General features: G+C 46.2%; 1 protein-coding gene and 1 long non-coding RNA gene across 6 annotated transcripts in view; one reads left to right on the top strand and one right to left on the bottom strand.

Annotated features, from left to right (window-relative positions):
* The window catches only part of Sash1 (SAM and SH3 domain containing 1), a 217634-nt gene that overhangs the window by 15217 nt on the left and 176206 nt on the right, over window positions 1-26211 (bottom strand). For 2 of the 5 annotated variants that reach the window (XM_040728178.1, XM_040728177.1), the window contains exons 9-16: window positions 19090-19222; window positions 13026-13858; window positions 8594-8668; window positions 6906-7049; window positions 4427-4562; window positions 3526-3695; window positions 2256-2465; window positions 1393-1543 (exon numbers count right to left, since the gene is read on the bottom strand). In XM_040728178.1, coding sequence (XP_040584112.1) covers window positions 1393-1543; window positions 2256-2465; window positions 3526-3695; window positions 4427-4562; window positions 6906-7049; window positions 8594-8668; window positions 13026-13858; window positions 19090-19222 — 1852 coding nt within the window. Of the gene's footprint in view, window positions 1-1392; window positions 1544-2255; window positions 2466-3525; window positions 3696-4426; window positions 4563-6905; window positions 7050-8593; window positions 8669-13025; window positions 13859-19089; window positions 19223-24153; window positions 24838-26211 lie in introns of those variants that run through there. The other 3 variants (XM_040728180.1, XM_040728181.1, XM_040728179.1) reach the window with 3 other exon arrangements.
* LOC121132822 lies at window positions 13854-18840 on the top strand. Its single transcript, XR_005869468.1, has 3 exons — window positions 13854-16154; window positions 17812-17969; window positions 18555-18840. It is a non-coding gene; the product is annotated as an uncharacterized LOC121132822 (long non-coding RNA).

Genomic DNA, 26211 nt, shown 5'->3' with positions numbered 1-26211 from the left:
TCTCCTGGGTCTAACGCATCCAGTAAATACAAATGTTCCTCAGTTTACTGTAGTGTGCTTGGAAAGTATATGCTAAAATGGGTTAACACCCCTAATCCACTGAGCATCCTATTCAGCAATCTGGGGCAGTGCACAGTGTAAACTGCTGCCCATCTTGGTCCCAGGGCTGAGCAGGATCTCCAGCTCACAGCTCTTGCTCTGCACTGTAAGTGCAAAGAATGGGATTGTAGAGGCACCTTGCCTTGCCGGTGGACTTGTAGTGGTGCCCACACCCTTTGAGCGTGGTTTCAGGTGCAGATATGACCCATTGTAAGGTAGAAGAGGGGCTGGCTCCAGCTCTCTTGGGTTAGGGAGAGAGCATCAGAGGAACACAGACTGCATCTTCTGGAGCAGGAAGACCGCCACGGTTATTTACTCGTATCTGTGTAAGTCCTTCCCTAATAAATACCTACTTATCATTTTTCTTGGGTCTGGTGCACTCATTTAAACACCGCCTTCATGGGATTCAAAATGTGAAGTATAGTTTCTATCATGTGTATTTCTTTCCCAGCATCAGAAAAGCAAGAAAATCCCAAGCTGGGGACCATTTATAATGTGTAATTTCCCCCCATCATTAACCATGGTTTTGGTATGTCTTTCAGTGATAGAAATGCATTAGCTACTGGTACCTTGGACACAGAGCATGGAAAGAAAACACATTTGAATTCAAGAACTGGAAAGGATACTCCCTCCATGATGAATAAGCTTAAGAATTTTTTTTTTATGTCAGACTGAAGGATAAAGAACATAAGCCTGGCTTAGCAGAGCAGCAGCAATGGATGCCCTGAAGTCTGTTCACAGGGTATAAAAATAAGCTCTCATAGTTAGCTTGGGAATTTCTGCCCCACATAATCACTTCAGAGAGACAGTTTCTGGAAACTGATAGATTGACTTATTCACTAACAAGCGTATTTCAGTAAGGAAAAACACCTCATGCTTCATAAAATGACTAACCCTTGGATGGGCAAAAAGACTCCCAGGTCGCCAGCATCTTGTTGTTTGGTTTTTTTTTTCATCCAGGGATAGTTATTGGCCTGCTGAAAGCTGTGCATTCCAACAAGAACAAAGTAGAGCCTACGGGTCCCTTCAGAAAGACCTTGGGACAGCATTCTTTTTGCACCAACTGACAGGCACATCTGGTCTGTAAACTGTCTGGTCAGAGTATGGAATTAGTCTTGGCTTTGGAAAGAACAAGACCAATTGTTCTTAGACTCCAGGAGCCCTAAGCACATGATCACAGCTTATTTGAGGCCTGTTGGTGACAATAGTAATCATATGATGATGGTGATGTTCTTCTAGTGTGTGTGTGTGTTGTGTGTGTGCGTGCGTGTGTGCATCTGTGTAGGAACTTACTGTCATACTCCTGTAACAGCTCCACCGCTGTCAAGAGAACTGCTCTGTGTTCTGGATCCCTGATGTTTAATTCATCCAAGTCTTCTTCCTCCAGGAGCTTGAAGGTATCCAGGTCTTCGTAGCCATTGAACAAGAAAGTGGGCATGTGTTCCTGTGAGGCAGAGCAAGCAGATCAAAGTGAGTCCACGGCCCAGCCATGTGATGCATGCCCTAAAACTAGCCTGAGACCCCTCAGACTTTTTCTCATAGTAATTTTTATGCTAATCAAGAGATGAGTATCATTTGTAATATACTGTGTGGCTCACAGTCTTCTGGCTTAGTAGGCAGATAGGAGTGTACTGGTTCACTCACTGATGGTTTAAGAAGATATCTGTGCACACTGTGGTGGATATCCCACTGGCAGTCATTGTCACTGTGCCCTAGATAGGCACTAACTCCTTCATCACCGGATTGCCCATGGCGAGAAGGCTCCTTTTACATTTGGAGGGCTTATTAAAATCCAACTTAGCAAAACCTATGAGCTTCTCAGGAGCAAGATATTTTATAAGTTGAAAACCAGAATCTACCACTGTGGGCATACTCTTCTAGAAGATGCTGGGAGTTATAGCAAGGGAGAGGTAAGAAGGTGGGTGTCTCATGGTCCCATGGAGGTGGCTATAAATAGAATACTGATACACAGCTTATACTCTGCTGTTAGCCTTAGTAGAGGTCAAGGGCAACATTAGACTATTGGTAACTACTCTTGTTAGAATACTCATAGAATTAATGAGTATGCTTGCAAGATGACACAGATCACCTGCCCAGTTTAGGAAGAAGAAAAGACAACAAGGACATGCATATGACAAGAGTAACAAGTGACTGACTTTCAGGTTGATCCGATCCAGGAGATCCTCCACAGACTTGGGCTGGGGTGGCCTTCCCTTCCTCTTCCTTCTGGCAGGACGCTTGGGCTTCTCCTCTTCCTCGTTTAGTACATCCACATAGATGAACTTGAATGTGCCGACTTTGTTGTTCAACAAACCCATCCAGGTACCCATGGGTGGCTTGCTTATTATATCAATGATATCTCCTTTCTGCAGCCCAGGGAACAAAGGTCTTTCCATTAGGCACACTTCTAAGCATGAGCAATGACATAACTCAGCTAGAAATGCTACAAAACAAGATTAGAATCCCTCGAGTCAGCTTCCTGTTTCAATGTTGTGTTTATGTGTATGGGCCATGCAGATATGTTGGCATGGGTATATGCACGTGTGCATGTGGTGACCAGAGGTAAATGTCCAGTTGTTTTCTCCATTGCACCCCATCTTATTTTTGAGGCAGGGACTCTCGCTGAATCTAGGTTTCACCAATTGGCTGAAATGACTGGCCAACGAGCTCCAGAAATTAGTCCGCCTGTCTCTATATCCACAGCCCTGGCTTTACAGGGGTACACAACCACACCCAGCTTTTACACAGATGCTGGGGATATGACCTTAGGTCCCGAGGCTTTGAGCAGCGAGCATGTTACTGACTGAGTGATCAAGACAGAACATGATTGGGAGCTTGGCAGAGGGCAGACAGAGGACTTCTAGCCATGCTCAATGCCGTGCTGACCCAAGGATACAATCTTCCCTGCTTCCTGTTCTGCAGGGTCAGGTGGGCCTTGGCTGTCACCCATGCTCTTGGTCAGGTTGCCTACCTTGGCTCTTGGGACGGCATCCTACTCCTGGAGAAAGGGCTATGCACCAGACACAAGAGGGTGTCCCCTAACCTGCAGCCACATTGTATACTATGTTGAACTGCATCTTTAGGTCCCCTATAAACTCTCGGTACACATACAGAACAGCTATTCCCTTCAGATAAAGGAAGCATAGAAGGAGGGGCATAAAAGTTCTAGAAGGAATCTGGGGTCAAAGGGTAGCACCAGGGAGGATGTGGTGGTAACAGAAAGCTTATGCACATCTTCCTCATCCTTGACCACTGCCTGATTCTATTTTATTCTCACTATACAGGAGACCAGTGGGGTTAACAGGGCAAAAACATGGTCTAGGCTGTATGGTCAGAGTTCCAGCATCCAATGTCAGAGAAGAGAGGAACCCGTCCCAGGAGACAAGACAGCCTAGGCTAGCTGCCCAAGACCAGGGACAAGCCTACCTTGAGCTTCAGAGAGTCTGTGTCATAAGGGCTGGGGGTGAAGTCAGTGTGCACACGGGCCCGCCCACAGAAGGGACCCCGGTAGGGTGGCTCCTCGTCATCCCCGTCTTCTGACTTGACGCTTTCCCTGTTGCTGGTGGAGGAGTCGGTGGTACTGACAGTCTGACCACCTGCACAGGAAGAACAGGGAGCACAGACATAAGCACAGCCTGCCCACGTATGAAAGATGAAAGGTACCAATAGTGCTGTGTATTAGAAGAGGCCCAGGAAAGGAAGCTATGAGCCACAGCCTTGCAAACGGACCACGACCGTTATCCTAAGCAAGTTCCTAAGTTGACAGGGGATTCCCATAACTTTATCCTCGTGACAGGACTCCTTGGGACATTGGCTCGCCAGAGAACCATGCTGCAATGGCAGGCCCTGGCTTTTGTCCATAACACTTTAGCATCCCCTTTGGATAGTATACCATTTCTCCCATGTATTACAGAGGAGAAAACAAACCCAAGAGAGGGCTTAAAGCTCTGGATTTACGCGTCGCCTCTTCCTCCACACTGTTCAGCCAACACCAGCCATCATCGGTCCTGGGACAGCTTTTAGTGATATTTGCTGCCAGGGACATTTAGAATTGCTTCCCTTGCTCAGATCCCTGCACTCTGTTCGTCAGATGCACTTTGGCCATCGGCTTATTGTCTAGAAGACCCTTCCTCGGAGATGCATTTCCTATGTTCACCAATCAGAACTTAAACATTCCTCTTTTGCTCCATGGCTGGACAGATATATAATACACCCTACGGGTAGGGGCTTGGCCTTGCTCATCTCCAACCTTCCTTAACTTGAGGCCCAAATGAATGCTGGCTGCAACTCCGGCAGGAAATCATGAAACACTGCGAATGGCACTTACTCATTGAGCTCTGGCCACTCAGAGAACTCCGCAGGCTTTCGACAGAGCCCCCAGCTTTGAGCTTGGGCTTGTCCACATGTTCCGAGTCAGGCTTTACTGAGGCAGGGGAGCCGGGCATTCCATCAAGCCCCGAGTCCTGAAATAGTTTCAATAGAACTGAGTTTCCCAGGTAGTCAGGCGATGTTTTATAATTCTAGGCAATTCGGTCCTCAGCTTTATCAGTCAAACCGATAACCAAGCCTACGCTTGGTCCTGTGTACAATATGCTCCATTAGAGCCTGTATCCTTGCTTGCATTGGAATCCTTAGCCTACAGTACTGTTTATTAAGTACTCCAAAGTTGTCTTTCAAGATCAAACAGATATTCTTAAAATTCCTGGGGAAAGCCCCATCTACCATATATTAAAAACAGCGGTTTAGGGACTCAGTGTATTCAATGGCCCAAGAACAAGCTGGGCCTTAAATGCAGATCAAGTTCAATCTACTCTAATATAACACTTAGAAGTACAATCAGAGGGCAGTTAATTAACTTTAGGTGGCTCTTAGGTGTTTAGGTTCTTAGAAACAACTGACCAGATTGTTTTTATGTAACACTGCTGAAAGTAATAATTGAATAAGATGCTGGTGTTTAGCCACCAGGGGGCAGCAACCAAGCAAAAATGCCTGCTGTCCCAGCTGGTTTTATTGGCAGGCTGGAGCATGCATTCCGTATGCATTTCAAGCAGGTATTTTAACAGGCTGAGAAATGCATACCATAAAGATGTCAGAGGGGGAGGTTTTGAAATCAAAGGTCAGAACTATCTCAAAGTGCAGGCCTCCAGGAGTTCTTCCTTCCACACGTGCAATTAAGACGGAAACTGGCCGTGTTTCTAATGATGGAAGGGCTTTCTACAGAATCAGGGGTGAGACATCAGTTCTGTGATGTCCTACTGATGACATGCAGCACCAGTAAGTGGGACGGCCTTCTACTCTCACCCCAAATAAAAACCTGCATGACTGTTGCAATCTAGTAGCCAGAAGAAGGTATTTTGTAAGATTTCCCCTTCTGATCTACTACATACTTCTAGTACAATTCATCTTACATCTGTAATTTTCAAAAGCAGAGTGTGTGTGAGAGAAAGATGCCTTGTGACAGAGCTGGGGTGGAGGGGATTTTATTGGGGGAAAGTGAATGGGAAAAGAGGGAGGGGAGAGGAGAGACTGCCCACTGGGGAAAGGAGGGGGAGAAAGAGAGAGGAAGAGGGAGAGGGAGAGGGAGAGGAAGAGGGAGAGAGAGATGAGAGGTGGGCAGGGCCCTTTTAAAGGGGAACATAGTGACTGTGCACAGGTGGTGCTCTTAGTGGCTGTAGCTGAGGGCATATCCTGTCAGAACCCCAAGAACAGGACAGTACACATGCCTGAATACTAACATCTGAAAACTCAGCTGGCCAAGAACACTTAAAGAAAAAAATTACTTATTATTTCTGGGACATGACTGTTTGCACTGTGTGCATATATGTATATATCCCACATGTGTGCCTGGTACCTGCAGAGGCCAGAACAGGGCACTGGATTCCCTGGAACTGGAGTTACAGACTGTTATGAGCCACCATGTGGGTGCTGGGAACCATACCCGAGTCCTTTGTAGGAGCAGCAATGGCTCTTAACCCCTGAGCCATCTCTCTAACTCCGCAGGGCACTTTTTAAGGAGCCGTCTAGATAATTAATGACAAGAGTATTTTAGAAAAGAATGCCCCGGTCCCCTCGTGCTTCAGTGTATTCACTAGGCTTACTCTACTGTGCTTTCTGCACTAAGGATCTTCTTTACATGGCCCTGTCTCCCTGAAATGGCTCTGAAATGGGAGGCCTGCTCTGAGGGTTTCATCTTGATTGTCAACTAGCTAGGGTTTAGGATCACCATGGAAACAAAGCCCCAGGATGTCTGAGATGGGTTTTCTAGATTAGACTAGTTCAGGTGGGAAGACCCACCCTAACTGTGGGTGTCGTTCCGTGGGCTGGGGTCCCGGACTGTCCAGAAAGGAAAGAGGGACCTGAGTAGCGGTATTCATCTCTCTGTCTCCTGCTGGTGGATACAAATGACCAGCTGACTCAAGCCACTACCTGCTGTATCTTGAAGTTGCGAGCTGAAATAAACTCTCTCTTCCTTAAGTTGCTTTGGTCTTGGCTTTTGATACAGCAACCAGAAAAGTCACTGATACACAAGACCTGTATTTTCTAGTCCCAGCATATACAACAGTCCTAACTGCTTAACAACTGTTTCTGTAGCTTTTTCTACGCAAATGCAGCCTGATTGAGCAACCAGTTAATTCCAACGAACGAACGAACGAACGAACACGAACGCACACACACACACACACACACACACACACACACACACACACACACACACACACACACACACCCCCACTCACAGCACCATTCAATAGCCCAAGTGGACCATCCTCAGCTGGAACCCGGGTCACGGCAAGATGGCCACACACCTGCTCAGTGACAGGGCTGCTGTACTTTTTAGACATCCTCTTCCTCATTGTCTCTTTCACCGATTTCACCTTTTTCCCGAGAGAGATGCGGGAGGCGGTGGGCGATTTGATTACCTCTTTGTACACAAAATCTCCCTCTTTACCCTGCAAAACAGAGTGCAAATACCATTAGTCCTAGGAGATAAAGGCTAGAAACCGGTTCCATTACTCAAACCATTAACGTCCTAGACCTCAGAGAAAATATTAGCATTCCCCGGGATCTTCACATTTTTCTTCTGTTAACTCGAGGCTGTTATTTATCTTTGCGACTAGAAATTAAAACCTACTGAGAGGTATTTTGTTTGTCTGTTTATACTGGGGCTTCAGGCACTTTTTATTTTATTTAATCTTAGTGCATGCTTTTCCAGTTATGTTTTTTTTTTCCCCTACCATTTAAAAACACTTGAGGGAACTGCATTTCATTAGTGCAGAGAGATTTAGGTAACCCCAGCAGTAGGGGAGAAGAGAGGGTCCCAGTATTGACTCACCCGAGGGCAGAAGATAGGTCTTGGGATGCATCAGACTGCGTATAACACTCAGTGTGGCATAGTTTCCTTCCCTGAACAAGCTAGACTGTGACCATCTCTCATTTTACTTTGCATTAAAAGACAAACCTTCCCAAGAAAGGATGGGTAGGGGGGAAGAGTTTTGTGTTTTTAGAGACTGACAACATAAAATTACTGGCTTATGAATCAATAAAATCTGATACCCAAATAAAACAGCTTAAATCTTGCAGGAAATCCTTTAACACTTCATATCTCATGGATGTGTAAGATCATAATAACTATAACGCATGAAATCTTCATTTTATACTTTCAAGGCAAAATATTTAAGGAAGGGGCAAACCAAGCCATGTAAATCTTACCTACTCCTTTGGGGCCAGAATTTTAGGTAACTTTTTTTTTTTTAACGAGACAGGGTTTCTCTGTATTGTTTTGGAGGCTATCGGTCCAGCCCAGCCTCGAACTCACAGGTATCTGCCTGCCTCTGCCTCCCGAGTGCTGGGATTAAAGGCGTGCGCCACCACTGCCCGGCAATTTTAGGTAACTTTAACAGAGTGGCCTGGCCCATGACCATGACCCACAGGCCCACCTGAGGAGACAGTAACCTGCGCAATCGGGGCCCTGATTTGCTTTGACGCTGAGAAAACTGGGCTTGTTTCGCAACTCGCATGAGAAAGACCTAACCTTAGGATGGGCCTTGGAGGTCCACACACTGATCCTACAGGACCGCTCACCGGATACCCACATCACAGGGCTCCGTCAGGTCATGCCCTTGTGTGCATCTGAGACTAACTAGTGTGAAGGGAAACTCACAGGCGCAGATGACTAAGGCCAAAGGAGCCAGACTCATCTGTGTGTGCTACTTAAAGAACACTGGAGAAAAGGCTAGAAGAAGAGAGATGATGTGTCCTCAGACTAACAAAAGGAACGGCGGTGCTCTGAGGAGATGGAGGCACAGGTACCATCATCCATCCCACGCCAAACAGCAGAGCTCCTTCAAGATGGGGGCTGCAGAGTTTCTCTGCAATTACAGTTTGGAGCCACTGAGCAAAGCTGGAGCCCGGTCTCCGAGACTCTAAAAAGGGACCTGTTGGCAGCCGGGTCACTGCAGTCCACACCAACTGCTTTTCTCTGTGGTCCACTCACCATGGGGTCAGAACTATTACTGCCAACATGCAGGGAACGGTTTGTCAGGTCGAATCCACCGAAACTGCACGTTCTCTGTGGAACAAGAGAGGGCGGGGTGGAAACAGATCCAGTTATGCTCACATCACAGCCCACAGACAATCCAACACACGAGCCCTGTGCAAAGCACCTCTGAGCCACAAATACACGTACAGGATGGGAGTGGGACAGGACGCGATGAGGGGGGAAACATGATTCCTGTCACAGGAGACCTTCCTGATTTGGTGTCCTCATGGCTCACCGGGAGGCTAAAATTAACATGCAAAACCAACGACTCAAGAACTAAATAAATAAAACCTTCATAAACTCAGTGAAGGAAGATTCCCTCCCTCACCGCTCCGTGGTCTTGGGAGTCCTGTGCTCTGCCAGGGACAATGGGCCTTTCAGAACGACTTTTGTCATTTAGTTTTAAAGGAGGGAAAAGAAGATATGTTTATAGTCTTCCAATCAGGCCAACAGGTTAGTCACATACTGTCCCCTCCTCCATCCTGGACAAAAATGATGGCAATTTCCCCAACTAACTGCTCGACTTAATTAATTATAACCCCCTTTCTTACAGTGGATGATACTACATTTATTGGGGGCGGGAAGACAGACTAAGTGTCTGTCCCTGATCACACGCTCCACTTTCAGTAGGAAAAATGCTGTTGCAAAAAAAAAAAAAATGGATAAAAGTTTATTGTGCTTTTAGTTGGTTTCAAGTTTTGTGAAACAATTTATATTTCTATGATTTTGTTTCCAGACTTGTGTCCAATTTCTCGTTTTTTTTTCTAGCAAAATAAAAAAATCATCAGATGCCCCAGATGCCCATGCCTGTCTCTTCTTGCCAAGGCACAATAATTTTTGTTGTAGGTCATGTTTTAAAAGAAGTTGGTGAGAACACTGGTATAGCAGATTTGGGTTCTAATGCTTTCTTTGTGTTACCTGCTACTCAGAGGTCATAATGATAGTCACAAAACGGAAGGGATAGACAGAAAAGCAGAGCAAACTGTGAACACTGCTTCTTTTAATCAGATATTGGATATATTAATGTATTGCATCAAGATGGGAGACACAGTCTGGGATGGAAATGAGTGGGCTTTTACCAATGCACATAAGTCCAACTTTCGATTCTGCTACTTGCTTACTGCATGACCACAACTGGAGTGCTAAAACTCTCTGAGTTTAGGATTCTGAACGGATAGGGATATCTACATTACAGACCCGAAGACCCTAGCACACTGTCGCTCATAGAGCAGACACTCTGGACATTTGTTTATTCTCTGATGTTCTGCTAAGAGGCTGGAAGCTCATCTTGATTATGTTGCAGGTTAGGCTTAGTCAAGATTAAAATGCAAATGAGAGGCGGGAACTCCATTCTGGGGTTCATAATCTGGGAGTTCAATTGTAAAACCCAAGCCTCCAGGAACAGACCACACAGGGAGGTGGCAGTCGTGGCACACAGAGGAGCAGAAATGAAGGGCATTTGGAGCCACCCATCTCTCAGCAACACTGTTGCTATTGCTCTCAGTAACCACTTTCAGGTGGAGGTTAGCTCGACTGTATACTATCAGCAGGTAACCTTGCTTTATAGTCAGCTACCTTTGTATCTCTCTAGTCCATAGAAAGACAAAGACTCCTCCATACACAACGGATCTCCAGCTCACCTAATTGGGAAGCAATATTATGACTACCGCCCCAAGGCAAATTTGTAGCATTAGCTTTCCCCAGTGGGTTATGGTGCCGAATGCATTTTCTCAGTTCTGCAAAGGCAAGGACTTTATTCTAGTTCCTTTCCTGTGACTCAGGGCTTCACAGGCATGGGATGGCGCCCAGATGCCTGAACACTTTATGACTTTTGCACGTCCCTGCTTTAAATGACAGCATGGCCTGCAACACTGGAGCCCAGCATGTTTTCTCTGATGCATATGAAACTACTCCCAAGGAATTTATGTGGAAACGATGACTGTAATAAATTAGAAGCTTATTTAGGTTTTCAAGTGCCTGCTGTATGCATTTATGCCTAAAATAAAGGGCTTAAAAGAATGGACTGGTTCTCAGACTCATCAGCTAAAAATCTCTCCAAGCAATGTGTTAAGATATCTGATGCAGCTCGTTCTCCATCAGTGGAGGGCTAACAAGCACTGAGCACTGCCGGGAGGAAGCTCTGACTTCTCGTGAGATCACCAGTTCTCAAACACTCCTTCAGGAGGGAAAACTGATTATAAAAGCAATGAAAGAAAGAGAAAACAATCTTTGAACTCTGGTGATCTACATAAATGAGGCACAAGCAAAATATTTTTAGCTCATTCATCTCTTGTACAGATAATTATAAAAACATTTTTTGAATGATGCTTGGGATGAGGAGAGTGAGTCAATGGTATGGGCATGCAGTTGAGAACATGTTCGGAGGGGGGGCTGAATTTGAAAAGGGACGAGGTTCCAAGATGTCATGCATGTCTGTTTTCCCAAACAAAACAATTGAATGAATAAAAATTAAAAGCAAGACACATGACTGTTTCCAGTGAATTCAAAGCGTTATCATTTCCCTGAGGTTGCGTCAAGCAAGTATGGCATCTCTAAGATCAAGGTTGAAGATTAAAGCAAACTGTGCACTTTGGGGGTAAAGTGAAGGAAGGGTATACAACAAAGAGAATGGAAAGGAGCATTGTAAGTGAAAGATACAAACAAATTAGAGGGTGTAAGACCAGTGACAGAGCACTTACTTAACATGCATGAGACTGTGGGTTAATGCCCCAGTACCCTAACAAAACCAAACAAACAAAAAAAAACACCCATCTCTTCCTACTGTCAAAACATTGACTTTATCCTATGTTTTCTGAATAATGAGAAAATTAGTTTTTTCTAATTATACAGTTTTAGTTACAAGAGCAGCTATGGACAGATTTCTAATTTAGCCCTGAATACATTACTTAGCAGGGTTTAAAAATGCCCAGTACTGTCGGCCTTAAGCTCTTAGCACATTAAAAGTATCCAGTGCCATCGTTAGTGAGTACCAGTGATGTTTGGAGGCAAGCTGGCAGATGAACTGGGCTCAACTCTGACACCAAGATCAGTGTGTTACAAAAGACAGGGAGGTCAGAGTACACCAGAGACTGAATGAATGAGTAACAAAGAAAATTCTGATATTAACAAAACAAAACAAAACAAAGAAAACCCAAAACATTGTTGCCATGATACAGAGAGAAACAGAAGGAAAGCTTTCCCAACAGACCAATAGCAGAAAAAGTGTTGTAAGGCTCACAAGAATGGGAAAAGACAGAAAATAAAATCTAGGACGGAAGTCAACACACATGGGAATATTTTCCAAACTCCAAAGCGAGGAAAGACCCAAAGGTTCTCTGAGAAGCAGAGCAGGGCATTTGAAGGATGGCAGTGGCCAATCCGTCTTCGCTTTCACAAAGGCAGAACTCGATTGCATGAATTTAAATTACAGTTATACAGTTCTGGACAAGAACATCCTATTCATGACCGTGGAGGAACCCTGGGAAAAGCGGCCGTGGAGGCCTATTCTTCTCTAAAGGTTCTTTCAGACCTCTCAAAGGGGCTCTGGGCCAGCAGCCCCGCGAGGATTAAGCAAGGTGCCAGCTCCCCCTCACTCTGCCCCCTTTTACATGGGCCATTGTGCAGGCTCCAAGTTAGGTGGGAATCCCAGGGGAGACTATCTATACTCTCAAGTTCAAACTAAGTCACTCTCTGAAAGGAAAAGTTGAACTAGGCTTTGCTGATCCTTCTTATGAAAACTGAAACACAAGAACATTTTATCGTATAAGCCATCATACAAGTAAGCACTTTACTTCCCTGCGTATCAGAATTTGTGCGACAGCTAAGGACATTACTACATGCTAATTCCTCTGTTTAAGAAAGGCAAAAGTACTGAATTAGCTTCATTTAAAAACAAAGGGGCTTTAACTGATTTTTTTTTTCTCTCTGAGATCTAAGAACTTTCTGGCTGGCTCTACTAATCCAAGAAATGCCTTCGATAACGGCGGTGGTGAACTTTCCACTGGTTCTTTCCTATTGTTTTCATGAACTGAAAAAGTAAGCAGCCCTCTCCGGGTCTAATGCCCTTCTGCTCCCAATCAGTTTCTTTCAGGTCAAGTGGCAAGATAACTGGGCACAAAGACAGCCACTCCTGAACCCTGCAAGAGTACCTTCCAGGTTTAGTTTCCGTTTAAAAGGTCAACCGGCTTGGGCTGGCCAGAGGGCGGGCGGAAACAAGGGGAGAAGCCCTACTAAAGAAAGGACTAGAGGTCGGAGGTGGCAGTGGAATGGACCCCGGAAGAGATGAGTCGAAGACAGGAAGACAGCTTTGTGAGAAGAGAGGCCATAATGCTTGACTGCACATCACAGAAATGACAAGGCCTTCCTCACGGCCATCCTGGCGACTCACGGACTTCTGGTGGATTCTCAAGAGAACCCTTTTTGTACAGCGGTCCACCGTGGCAGCCCACTTCCTCTTTGCCTCCTCATCCTCCTCCAGCAAGCACCGCCTCAGGTCCTGCTTCTCAGCCTTGCTCAGCGTCCTGTCTGAGGCAGGACGCACGAGCTGGGTCAGGTTCAGGTGGCTGTAGAGACTCCGCTCCACCACGTAGGTGATATTGAACTCGCTGACCGAGGTGCGCCCTCTGCCCCTCCTGCCAGGGAAGCCGCAGCCGCCGCCCCCCTTGGGCTTCTGCCGGGGCAGCAGGTCACAGGTGGTGCCATTTACTCCTTTTCTGGAGGGACGTTGGCAGAGAAAAGTTCTGGAACACGAGTAGTTAGTATCCGTTTTCTTCAAGCGGATTTGCTTACGGACACTCTGAACCTCCTCCAGGGACACCAGAAAGTGGTGCCTACGCCGATGGTTGTCATAGAAGAAAACGCCATCGGTACTTACCCCATGACTCAAGGACCCAAGGCCTTTCTTCATTTCCCCCTCCGTGAGGGAGCGGGACACTTTCTGCGCCTTTTCTTCTTCTGGATAAGAGAAGAATGTCCCCATCTTCTTAGGGGGCTTAATCAGGCCCCGGCTCTCTCCTTTGCTGAAGGTTTTGACCAACTTCCGGCCAGCTCCCCAAGTATCCAGGCTGCTAGATGATGGAGATGGGGTGAGAGAATCCGAATCGTCTTCAGGAGGTTTCTCCGGGGCGCCATCATAGAAAAATGGCTTTTTGTGCACTCCAGAGTAGAGTGCGGATCTTTCATCCAGGACCGGGGAATTCTCAAACACATGCTCCTCTCCACCTGGAAGGGAATCAACACGGGGTCTCTTGTGAATGAGTGGCCCAAAGACCTTTGCCTATCCCTGTAAATCACAAGTTAGCTCACACCGTTGGTTAATGGGAACATTCCTCCTGCCAGAACTATGATTTTCTTCACAAACATGACTCATGTCAATGCACAAGGAACAAAGAAGGCAATCCAACTGCATGGTACGGTTTCAAGGGAGCACAGCGTTAAACATTTGTGAGGTGCTGGATCTGGCGGGACAGGCCAGTAATCCCAGCTACTGTGGAGACGGAGGATGGCAAGTTCAAGATCAGCCCCATCAACTTAATGGAGACTCCAAATAAACGCTTGCTGGTGTTACTGTTCCTGATTGTCAGTCCTCCTGGAGACAGAAGGATCAGGACTGGAATGCCATCCCTTGCTAAATACAGAGTTCAAGGCCAGCCTGAGCTACATGAGACCCTGACTCCAGAAAGCAAACCACAACAAAACAGAGATGGGGACTATAGCTCAAATGTAGCGAGGGGCTTGTCCAGATTTAGCATGTGTGAAGCTTCACATTCAAACCCGGTTTGTGGATCAACATCTTCCTTGACCTATTAGAAATGCCATTTACAAAATCCAGGCTCGTCATTACCGTGATATATGCTAGCACCTCAAGATAATTGCCACCCGGGTTTGTAAGTGCAATCCCCAGAAGCTAGGCTCGGTCGTCCCCATCCCGAAAGGCCCTTTATGTCGGCTCTAGTGGCTTTTATACTTAGAGTGTGATGAATGCCATGTGGCAGACAATGATTTTTTTTTATTGGTACATATGCCATTTAAGTGATTAAATCTCCAAGAGAGTTTGGGTGGGGAAAACATCATAAAGGGTTATACTCGCAAATGTGATTGACAAATGGTCTCCAGTCTACCGGCCAAATACAAAAAGCCAAGGAACTGAGTGATCCCAGCCAGACAGTCCCATCCACCCAGCCCCGGAGGAAACAGCAAGGGCATTTAAGGGCCTTGACACGCAAGCAGCTCACTGAGTGTTCCACTTGGGCTCAGGCTTCCAGGCCTTGAAGCTCTCTCTGGGGCCAGGTAGCGAGCCAAGCCCTCTGAAGGAGGCCAGTGGAAAGGCCTGGACGTGCTGGCGGGAGAGCCAAGTTCTTTTCTGCATGTGTTATGTGAACAGATGTGAGGGAGGAAGTAGGTCAAGCTGTGGGTGTAGTGATCCCAACGGGCTGCACCCCTTAATTATACGGAAACATTGGAGCCTTGCAGCTCTCCAGCAGCTGAACAGCAGAGAGGGGGAAACATACAAAGTTCCCTGGGACAGGAGGAGAGCACTATACATTCCAGCTGCGACAAAGGTGCCAACGAGTGGTCAAGTGTCAGGGAGAAAGAGAGAGGGAAGGCGGTAAAAACGGCACCTGCTTCTGGAAGACTCTAAAAGTGGCTACCCCTTTCTAACTGGATGGGTGGTTGTTGCAGAAGAATTCTGCTGGGAAATCCCACTTAAGAGCAAACTCCAGTTTGTGTGCAGTGAGTGGCAGATACGGAAGGACAGGTGAAGAGGGAAAAATCCATACAATGCCCAAACCCAGAAATGTTTGTTTCAGGACCTTTGGGGAGAGTTTAAGGCAAGGTCCAGGCTCAGACTGGATTTAGTCAAACCACAGACAATACACAAACATGAGGGCTGCTTCCTGATTTCTCCTCCAGATGCCTACCAGGTAAGGAGACACTTATGTTTCCCCCAAGTAAATACAGTTACTTCTAAAGATTGTGCCATGTTCCCAGGAAGAAGCAACTGGGCTAAGACTGGAGGCCAGCTTGGCGGCAGAGGTAGGCCTGCAGCAAATGAACAAGGCCATGTCACCTCCTCCAGGTAGCACAGATCCGTGAAAAGTCTAAGCAACGCAGTCCCAAAGTGCTCCATGGGGGCCTGGTGGGCTTTGCCCAGTGCTCTAAGGACCTGCTGCCACTCATTGGCAGTCCAAACATCTTCTGGAGTGTTTTTAGGGTGCTCATCAGCAGCTTAAACACCCCTGTCACAATCGGGCCTGGCCCTGTCGGGGACGCACATGTTTGTGACATGTGCAGCCTTAGGCTGGTAAAGCAGCTCCCGGTAAGGAACTTTGAGCGGAACAGGGAAATGCCTCCGAAGAGGCTGTGTCAGCCTTTGTGAGCAGGCCTGTGCAGGCGGGCTTTACTGTCCGCGTCTGAGAGGCAGCCCAGAAGCGCAGCCTCGGCTCCCTGAATGCACCATGCTTCTCCTACCATGATCAACGGGAACAGCTTCGCTATCGCAGGAGCAGAGAGCCAGGTGAGCGCTGCCCCTGCACACTGCGCAGCCTGCTTCACAACGCCCTTTAGCGTACTGCAGCTGAGACGGAAACACCCAGGAAACGGGCTTCTGAGAGGAGGGTGTGGGACCACTTAGCGCAAAGATACAGCCCTGCACACGCCATAGTTCAGGGACCTCGGGTATGTGTCTCTCTCTGAGCCTCCTCTACCACAGCATAATAGCCCATATGGTTACTGTAAGCATGAAGTCATCACAGGGACACAGGAAGCTTCCTCAGTGGCTAAAGGCACCACACAGAAGCTGATGGTTCTCTATTGGCTTAGCAGTACTCGTGCACTCTGGGGAGGGGTGAGGCACAGGACAACACACAGGAGTGGGCAGGGTTTAGTGCTATCCAGGGCTGCTGTGCCAGGGTATACCTGGGAGATCAATGCAGCGGGCGAGGACCAGGTGAGGGGCTGGAAAGTCGCTAGTTCTCGGGAGCTGTAGGATGTCCAGGGGGGCAGGGTATGTTGAGGAGGTCTGGCTGGCTGGTTGGCAGGCTGCGTGACCTTGAGGAAAGTTCCCCGGGTTCTTTATCTCAGTCTCCTTACTGGCGAAATGAGTAAGTGCCTGTCTCTGATGTGTATCCCAGGGATGGCATATTAAAAGGCAACATCAATTCTCAATGCGTGGGAAAGTGACTCTATGCAGAACGCATCCCAATACAGGATTATTTGCCTTAGTGCTGGCACAGGTGTGCAGGCAATCAGTGACTCAATTCTATCTCTGTAAGTCCAAGGGCACTGGGGAAGAGAAGTATCTCACAAAGTAGCCTATCCCACCTCCTGGCTCTCCCGCCAATAAGAACCTCAGAGAGCCTGGAAACATGGGGGACAGGAGGCAGACCCTCTAAGACCTCTCTCTCTGTCTCTCTCTGTCTCTCTCTGTCTCTCTCTGTCTCTCTCTCTCTCTCTCTCTCTCTCTCTCTCTCTCTCTCTCTCTCTCTCTCTCTCTCTCTCTCTCTCTCTCTCTCTCTCTCTCTCTCTCTCTCTCTCTCTCTCTCTCTCTCTCTCTCTCTCTCTCTCTCTCTCTCTCTCTCTCTCTCTCTCTCTCTCTCTCTCTCTCTCTCTCTCTCTCTCTCTCTCTCTCTCTCTCTCTCTCTCTCTCTCTCTCTCTCTCTCTCTCTCTCTCTCTCTCTCTCTCTCTCTCTCTCTCTCTCTCTCTCTCTCTCTCTCTCTCTCTCTCTCTCTCTCTCTCTCTCTCTCTCTCTCCCAGCTCATCCATCACCCACCAGAGCAAGGCTTGTAGTGAGTTCATTCAGCCTGCCTTCATCTGTGAGGCCCAGGCACACTCAGATGACTTCATAAGTAGAAGCGCATAAGGCGATCGCTTTGGACCCCAATTGTCTCTTTTGGTATTTTGCCATTCCCCCACCCCTAGACATAGCTGAATTGATATCCTCTGCAAATTTGTATGTTTTCAAGATGTATAAGATACTACTGTGGCATAAAGGCTGCCACAGGACAAGTCCTGCTGGATAAACTGGCCTCCATACTTATCCACTGATGGATAAGCCCCGTAGCTGAGATCTGATTTTGGCACCTGCGTGAGGTCTGCTTGACAAGGTACACTCGGTGAGTGAATGCATGGTTCTCTAGAAAAGTACAACTTTTTTCCCATGTTCATATTTCAGTAAGACCTGCCATTGAGTGAGGAAAACTTATATATTCAGCACAGAGAAAACACTGGCCAGACAGGTATTAAAACATCCAAATAGAAACCGACGTTATATTCAAATAGAAACAGAATTACTACATCAACGGACATTCACATGCAACCTCAGAACTAAAGGTAAGTCCACATTTATGAAGTTATCCATCAAGCTTATTTATCTTGCCAACTTTCCCCTCCCCCCATTCTTTTGCAGCTACCAGAATCTTCAATTTTATCCTAAAGAATTAAAACAAACAACAAACAGAATTAGAAAGTATCAATAATAACAAGAAACCCCTATCTTTGAAGTAAGAAAAAATTCAGTTCCCTGTGTATAATTTGGCTTTATTTACAAAGGTCAAAAAGGGCTCTATATTTTCTTATTAAAGCAGCCCAGTATTTCCCCAATTTAATCACTATGGTCTTATAAACAAGAAAATTTAATAGCTGGGTGGGGTAAGACAGAGTGTCACTATGTCACCCACAGTGCTCCCTCTCTGGCTCAGGATTGCTGGGGTTATAGGCCTTTTGCTGTAACCACAGTCAGGAATATTGAGCTTTTATCTGATTTTTTTTTTTTAGGTAGAGTTCTATATTTATGCATACAACTAAAAGTGAAAATAAATAAGATCCTAATTTAAACAATCATAATCGTAATTCAAAGGTAACTTCATTCTGATGATCCCCAGTTGATATGTTGACATTATTGTTTCATCTTCCCAGCCAGCTCTTAAGGATCCCCTTCCAATTGAAGGTCCTCAATGCCCCTTTTGAATAGCAACTCGAGATTGTTTCCTGGAAGAACAAAGCAGCCCTGAGGCTTTGAAGGGATATTAAGAGCCTTGATTGCCCGGTAGCTTTGCAAGATGGATGCATGGTGTATCAGATTTGCATGAGAACTCCACTGCATTACAGACTCTGGTCCTCTATGGAAGAGAGGCTTATGCTGAGAACATATTGGTTATATATGGCAACGTAAGCTCATAATTAAAGCTGTACCACACCTTCAGATTTTATTGTCAGACCCTAGCCATTTCCCATCTCTGTCACAAGGAATTACTAAGTGCCCAAAATACCTGACACCAGGACCCTTCATTCCAGAACATTGAGCATTGCCCTGCTGGCACAGAGACAACTGTCAGACTCAGGCAGAACACAATTCATTTCCTACTTGAAATCCTATTCTGTTTCTACTGAAAATGTGACCCCAAGTAGTTTCTTTTAAAAGAACTGCCCCCACCCCTGTTTTGTTTTTTACCTTCAGTGTTGGGCTTTTTCATTTCTTCCACCCTAATTAGTTTCTTTCTGACTCTTCGAGTGGAGTTTACCAGCTTGTGTAACCTCTTAAACTTCACCGACTCCTCCGTCTCATCATCCGATTGTTCTCTTGACTGGCAAAGAAACACAGGGACAGTTAATCAGTTAATTGCTCCAGAACGGTGCCCTCCCTCCCTGCTGGCATAGCTGGCGTCTCAGCCAAGGCCAAATACCCACAGCTCCACAGCCAAACTTGGGCCATCAACAAATCTACCCAACAGGGTTACAAAAACCCCACATACACTGAGACGGCCTAAATCAGCAGAGAGCCTGTCCTAGGGACAAAGTACACATTCTTGGCATTGACGACCATGTGGGTGTCTGTCCCATCACACCGCTCACTCCCTGTGTCTTTCAAGCCAAGTCCAGCAGGACTTTCTCCTCAAGCTAGCCATGCAATTCCAGTTACGCTGCTGTGGTTTGGGCCAGGCTCTCCTCTGTCTGGCCCATTGGGACTTGCTGTTGAGCGTGGTCATCAACCACTTCTCCAAACCAAAATCTTGTTGACTTTTTCCAGCACCTACCCTCCCCCTTAAAAAAAAAATTAAAACCAGAAGGCAGAAAAGGGGGAAGTAATGAAAAAAAGAGAGAAAAAGAAAGGGAAAAAAAGCCCTTTTTTCCTATTTGTTAGAAATGCCTGCCACATCACACAGCCATCCCCTTCCACCTCCCCAACTCCTTCTGAGGCTCACGAGGCAAGGCTGAGGACAGCCCCACATTCCACCAAAGAGACGAGGGAAAAAGATGACCTTTACAGCCATACAGTACAGTCCATATTCCCCAGAATCCCATTCCATTTTACAGCGATTCAAGTACGCAGCACTGGCCCAGCTGTTTTCCCTCAAGTATCAAACATTACAAGGGGGGGATTCTCTCTCCATAGCAGTGATCCAGGCTAAAAACAACCCTTTCCTTGTGAACAGAATGAGGGCTTCATTTCCAAGTCCATTCCAACATTCCGTATGCAGCTTCCTCTACTGTGAAAAAGCAAAGGAAGTTTCCCACTGACCCACTGGAGCCGAGTGTGGCCGGCTGCACCACCCGGCCGGGTGCTGGGGCCTTTTGGAAGCACCCCAGCCTCGGCATACTCTGCAGGCAGTGAGTGGGTCCAGTTCATCGTGTACATCTTGACAACAGCATCCCTTCATGTCCTCAGTGCAATTCTTAGGGGGGAGCGATGACTCAACCCCACCCCCACCCCACCCCCCCAACAAAACAAAACAAACCAGTTAGGGGACTTTCCCCAAGGAAAGCTCTCCCTAATCTCAATTTTATAGGCCCCAAAATGGGTAAATAAGTGTTGGCAGAAAGGAAATGGTGCATGCTGGGAGTGCACAGATATTTTTCTCCACATGGTAATACTCTCTCCTGGATAAGCCTGATTCATTTTCTGCCACCTCCTGGCCTTGGAGATGACAGCATGGAGCCACTGTACTTTATTCCTGTCAACCATCTTTGAACAATTCACTCACTGATGATTAATTAGCACAGATTCAGCAAACCATCAGACTGGAATATTCCTCGGTTGTCCTGCCTGTGAAGTGCGTGTGCATCTATGTCCAACTTCCCTAAAATTCCTAGGAAAACACTGCCTGAAAAATTCACAATTAAGTTGCCCTCTGTGGAGCTGGAGAGATGGCTTAGCAGTTAAGAGCATCACAGGCTGCTCTGCCGGAGGACCTGGGTTCAATTCCCGGCAACCACATGGAGTTCATGACAGTCTGTAACTCCAGTACCAGGGGATCCGGCATCCACATAAATGCAGGCAAAACACAAATGCGCATAAAATGTAAATAAACAAATCTTTTAAAAAATTGCCCACTATCTACTTGTCAGACTAGAAGGAAAAGGGCAGTTATGTTGAACAATTAGGGATAATGCACTTAGTTCAAAGGTTCAAGGTTTAAAAAAAAAGTTAAAATAGGAAGTTTAGCTCCAAATACAAAATGATACACATCTGGTTTAAATTTCATTTCTACTTTGTTGAACTGTTGACGTGTAATGAAATGAAATGGTCAGAGTGGCCAACCAGAGGCATGAGAACTTGGTTACCCTCATTCTGGGCCGTGAACACCTCAGTAACCCACAGGGCACTGAATTCATGCAAGTGTTTCAAAACATTGCATCCTCTCATTGCAATTCACGTGCCAGCAGCAATGCAAACGTTAGAATTAACTTGATATTACACAAGGCCTCTGTACACTCAAACAGTAACAAAAACAAACAACAAACAAAACCAGGCTAGGCATCTATCCCTGACATTATAAATTCCAGAGTCAAGGCAAGGTTGAAATAATCACCAACTGCTTATACTTAAGAGACAGGAAGCTAGATTGTGAGATTAAACCCAGCGATGTAAACACACTCCAGAGCTAGTCTGTTGGTAGTGTCTGCTGGTGGCTTGTGTACTGGGGAGGGAGGGGCTTAGGAGTGCGCAGAAAGGAATGGAATCCAGAAGTCAATAACACAAAACTCTTCTACAGAGACACAAGGTGTGCATAGATAGGAAAGGGTACTTTTGCATGAAATTTCCGGGAAGAAATAAAAACAGTCACACCAGGATGTGAGACTGAAAGCCAACATTCTCTTCCAGAGCCTTCCTCTCCTGGGCCTGCATTCACTGTGGTGAAGAATGACATAGTCCAGGTACTTCCTTAATCTCTTTCACATGTTCTACCTCCTTTCTGAGGAACGTGAACTCTGGAGAACTTTAAACTGATGGTATTCCTTTTCTAAGTCAGTGGAGGTTCCGGAGACATCTGCCACTGACAGCTCTCAACCATGGACTTCCTCTGTTGTGTCATGCTTTGGACCCCAGGCAGGTTGACACAGCAAGTCACTGGAGAAGTGTATACTTATGCATGTTATCTTTAATTAGAAGATTCCTCTACAGTCAGCCTGAGTAGTCTTCAAGACAGTTTTTATTGATGGGGAGGGTCAACTTCTGGATTCCTCTGGAGTCCCAGGGAAGAGACTTGTGATACAATAGTCTAGCTGTTGTATAAAGACACAAGAGACTGAATTTCTTCTAAATTGAGTAATAAATTCTTCACTGTATATTTCTCTTTCAAATAACCATGTGTTACTTTCTAAACACAAGCCACATAGCATGGTTTTAACATATATATGTATATTATGTATGTATATACAATGTGCCTTTTATTCATGAAATTGACTATCATAAAAGGGAGATGAGAATCTTTTAAATTAAGAATCATTAAAAATATGTGCATGTAATTTTTAAAATAAGTATTTTTTAGACAGAGTCTTGATGAGTGGAAAATGAATATTGTGTTTGGGAAAAAAAAAACCTTCCTACCCAAGGGGTTTGTACACTAAAGGATTTCTACTTTGTATATAAATGATTCTAATAAACAGACTCATAACCAACACAGATCCACATAAACCAAAACAAAAACCTAAAAGCATATGTTCGCACATACTCAAAACATTTTCCCATCTCTATACCCCTGCACCTCTTTGTTAGTTTACTAAAGATCCCTAAAGTAAACATTAGTTTGATCATCTTATAGACAAGAGGGTGAAGTCCATTAGCTTTAGCTGCCCCATCCCAAGCCATCGGGGGCGGGGGGGGGGGGGTGGACCTCATGATCCCACCAAAAGATGTGCAAAATGCCTTTGCAGTACTGTAAACAGAAACATTGCATTTCCAAGCTTTCTGCTGCAGATTTTTTTCCACCAGAAAACCCATATGGCTCAACTTTTAATTACTTTGGCTAATGCTATATGTAGTAATTCTGTGGTGAATGCTTAAGTGTTTCATTTCTGGTTTCCATGGCAACATTACATCAGATTGCAGACAGCTGGCTCCACAGTTTTAAACCATAACAAATTGACCAAGCCAAGGCACAAAGCTATAGCTGCTTTAAAGAGATAGCGCACCCTTCGCCTGCTAGGCACTGAGTAAAGCATCTATGGGGCCATTTGGCATGGACACGAGGGCGGAGCCTCCTTTCTCCCCAGCTTCTCTTGGAACAAGTGCATCCTTTGACACATCTGTGATGCTCTAATGGGAAAAGCCATGGAGCCAGCGTGGAGAACTTTTTATAACACAACTACACGCAAGATGATCAGAAGGGAGGGGGGCAAATTAAACACATCTGTAAATGAAAAGATCTGTGTGCTGGCATGTTCCAAAAGCCTTCCTCTTACCGCTCATCCTAAGCCCGTCAGCGCTGCCTGAAGCAGATACTTCACCGGACCTTATAACAAACAAATCTTACATCTGTCTGTGATGTACAGAATAAGCGGGTTTCCAAAAACTTTAGTGGCACGGTAGCAACGAATGTGCTGGAATAAATGTTAATCCATGCTTGCAAGGAACAAACAGATCCCTTAGGGAGAAGCATAGCAGACCATCCTGAGCACACATTACCGCTTGCCTCCCCAGCTCCAAACCCGAGACATACTATCACAGTGAGCAATCAGAAAAACCAGACTCTGTCTCTTTATCTCCCCCGGAGCTATACACCATCATACAATAAATACAGAAGCATTTGTGAGAAGTATTTCTCAATTGCAAATGTACTTGCATGGGGGAGTCACACAAGAGTTTTGTTTGAGCTCAGTCCATAAGAAGACATACACACTTCCACTTCCCACAGCCAAGCTGTCACTGCAATGATTCTAAAAGTTATGAGAAGAAAGCCAACTAATCGTAGACTTCTTGAAAACAATGCCGAATGCTGTCTGGATTTAAGCCCTTCACACAGAGTCAGCCCAAGTCGCAAAGTGGCTCCAGCCCGTGTCTGCTCATTCTTTCTCATTCTCAAAATAATATTTGGTATTCTCCAAGAGTCATGTATGGTAACTGGATAAGCCCACTGGGCAAGAAGGCAGAGAAGTAGCTAGGGGGAAATGGACAGAGCCAGAGAAACTTGGGAAGCCACGAAAGTTGCACCCAAGCAGGAGCGAGCAGAAAGCCTTTTTCTTGAAGCAACAGAAAAGTTTTCTTTTCGCACAACAAAAGCATTCATCCACTTACCGGCCTCGGCATTTAGCAGGCGTAAGGGGCAGTTTTGCAAAGGTGCGGTAGGTACCCTTTCCACCTCCCCACTCGGAGCAAATCTCACTCTTGATTCGTCAGTCCTGCAATCTCCAAGTCGGATCAGGCGCTCCTGCGAACATGTTCTCTGCAGTTACATGATCGGGCAGGCTCTTCCAGTCACAGCCCAACATCCGAAGAAGTGCACCAGGACACTGACTGGATTCAATTAGCCTCTCTCTGCCTGCTGCCTGATTCCCCAGTCGCTTGCTAACTGTATAACTTGTAAGAAAGGCATAAGTCATCAGCTCTAAGCAAATCTCCTATTCACCACAAGGAAAAAAGGGAGTGTTGTGCATGGTCAACAATCCCTGTTTTCACTGAGGAAGGCTCCCTGACCTCCTGCTGGCCTCCAGTTCCTTAATTACTGTCTATGGAATTCCAGAGAAAGAAAGAAAGAAAGAAAGAAAGAAAGAAAGACCGCGAGAATCTGAGCAAATTCAGGACAGAGGACTAGCCCTTCCGAGTGACTGAACTCTAAAACAGCTTTTGCAGATGGGGCTCCAAGCACTCCCTGAAGGGAGTGGTCTTGACTGAAAGTAGACACCTTTCCAGGCTATTTTTGAAACTACCATTGTAAGGTTTATGACTGTGGTTTTCTCTCTTGAGTTCTCTCTCTCTCTCTCTCTCTCTCTCTCTCTCTCTCTCTCTCTCTCTCTCTCTCTCTCTCTCTCTCTCTCTCTCTCTCTCTCTCTCTCTCTCTCTCTCTCTCTCTCTCTCTCTCTCTCTCTCTCTCTCTCTCTCTCTCTCTCTTCTCTCTCTCTCTCTCTCTCTCTCTCTCTCTCTCTCTCTCTCTCTCTCTCTCTCTCTCTCTCTCTCTCTCTCTCTCTCTCTCTCTCTCTCTCTCTCTCTCTCTCTCAATTCTTTTCTTTCTCCCCTGTTTTAACTGCCAGAGTAAATGCAGGCTATTTCCCCTTCCCCAAGGCTTCTAAAACTGTCTTCCCAAATTGTCTTAACAGTCATTTCAGGGCAGCTGAGTTCCCGTACATTCTAGAACAGTGAGCCCGAGGCACATGTCACAAGATGATCATTCAATTTCCTCGGGGGTCTCTGGGGAGCACCAGGCACATGCTGTTATTTGAACAGAACATCCTCTAAACAAGACAGAACCGAAAACCCATATAAAGAAGTCTCCATGACGTGTGGTGCAATTCCTATCTATCTTCCCGCGGCTAACTTCACTTGGTTAAGTCATCTCTTCCCATTGTGCAGCCCGCACTATTCATGCCTGGTCGTCTCTTCCATCATGTGGCTCTTTCTTGTCCCTCTCTGTATAGGCCATCATGCAACACCAATAAAATACCTGGCAGCCCAGGGCTCACCAATGAGTGCCAACTACTGCCTACTTAAAACAGGAGAGGGGCTTTTTGGAGGAGGTCCAGGGCTTACTTAAGTGGAAAAAAAAAGAATTGAGGCCCAAAGCTCACTCATGGGAGACCGCGCTTTGCCCAGAGTCTCCGGTCTACTGCCAGCCCGCCTTCCCGCTTTGCGGGGGAACCCCGCCTTCCCACTTTGCGGGGATACCTCACCTGCTTCTCCTCCCTGCCCCAACAGAGACTTCTTTCTTTAGCCAAAAACGAACCAGCCTCATGCCTCTCCGCTGTCTTCAGCCCCAGAAGTCTCTCTTCTACTTTTCTGAAACTTCCTCTTCTTCCTCCCACAAGGGTTCACCATAGCTTCCTTGTATTATCCAGCTTCCTATATGGCAAACCGATTCCCTCACACCTGGGCTTCACCACTCATCACTGGCATTTCGGGGCCACACACAACACAAACCGTGGCAGGTGTTGTCTGGCTGAAGTACTACCAACTCTGGCATTTAGCAAACCCCATTTCCTAATTCCATAAACTATTTCTATTTCCCAAACAGAAAGGACGGGGCAGAAAGTGGGCCCCTATGGGCCGGCTCCTTCACACTTCCTACCGGGGAAAGGGTTTTGCCTCTAGTATCAGAACAAGCTGGTTTTCACTTCAAAGTGAGTGATCATAGCCGACGGT

Source organism: Mesocricetus auratus, unplaced genomic scaffold (genome assembly GCF_017639785.1).
Source record: "Mesocricetus auratus isolate SY011 unplaced genomic scaffold, BCM_Maur_2.0 Super-Scaffold_100018, whole genome shotgun sequence".
NCBI classification, from domain to species: Eukaryota; Metazoa; Chordata; class Mammalia; order Rodentia; family Cricetidae; genus Mesocricetus; species Mesocricetus auratus.
The sequence above is the reverse complement of the archived record's forward strand: the minus strand, read 5'-3'. Positions and strand labels throughout refer to the sequence as shown.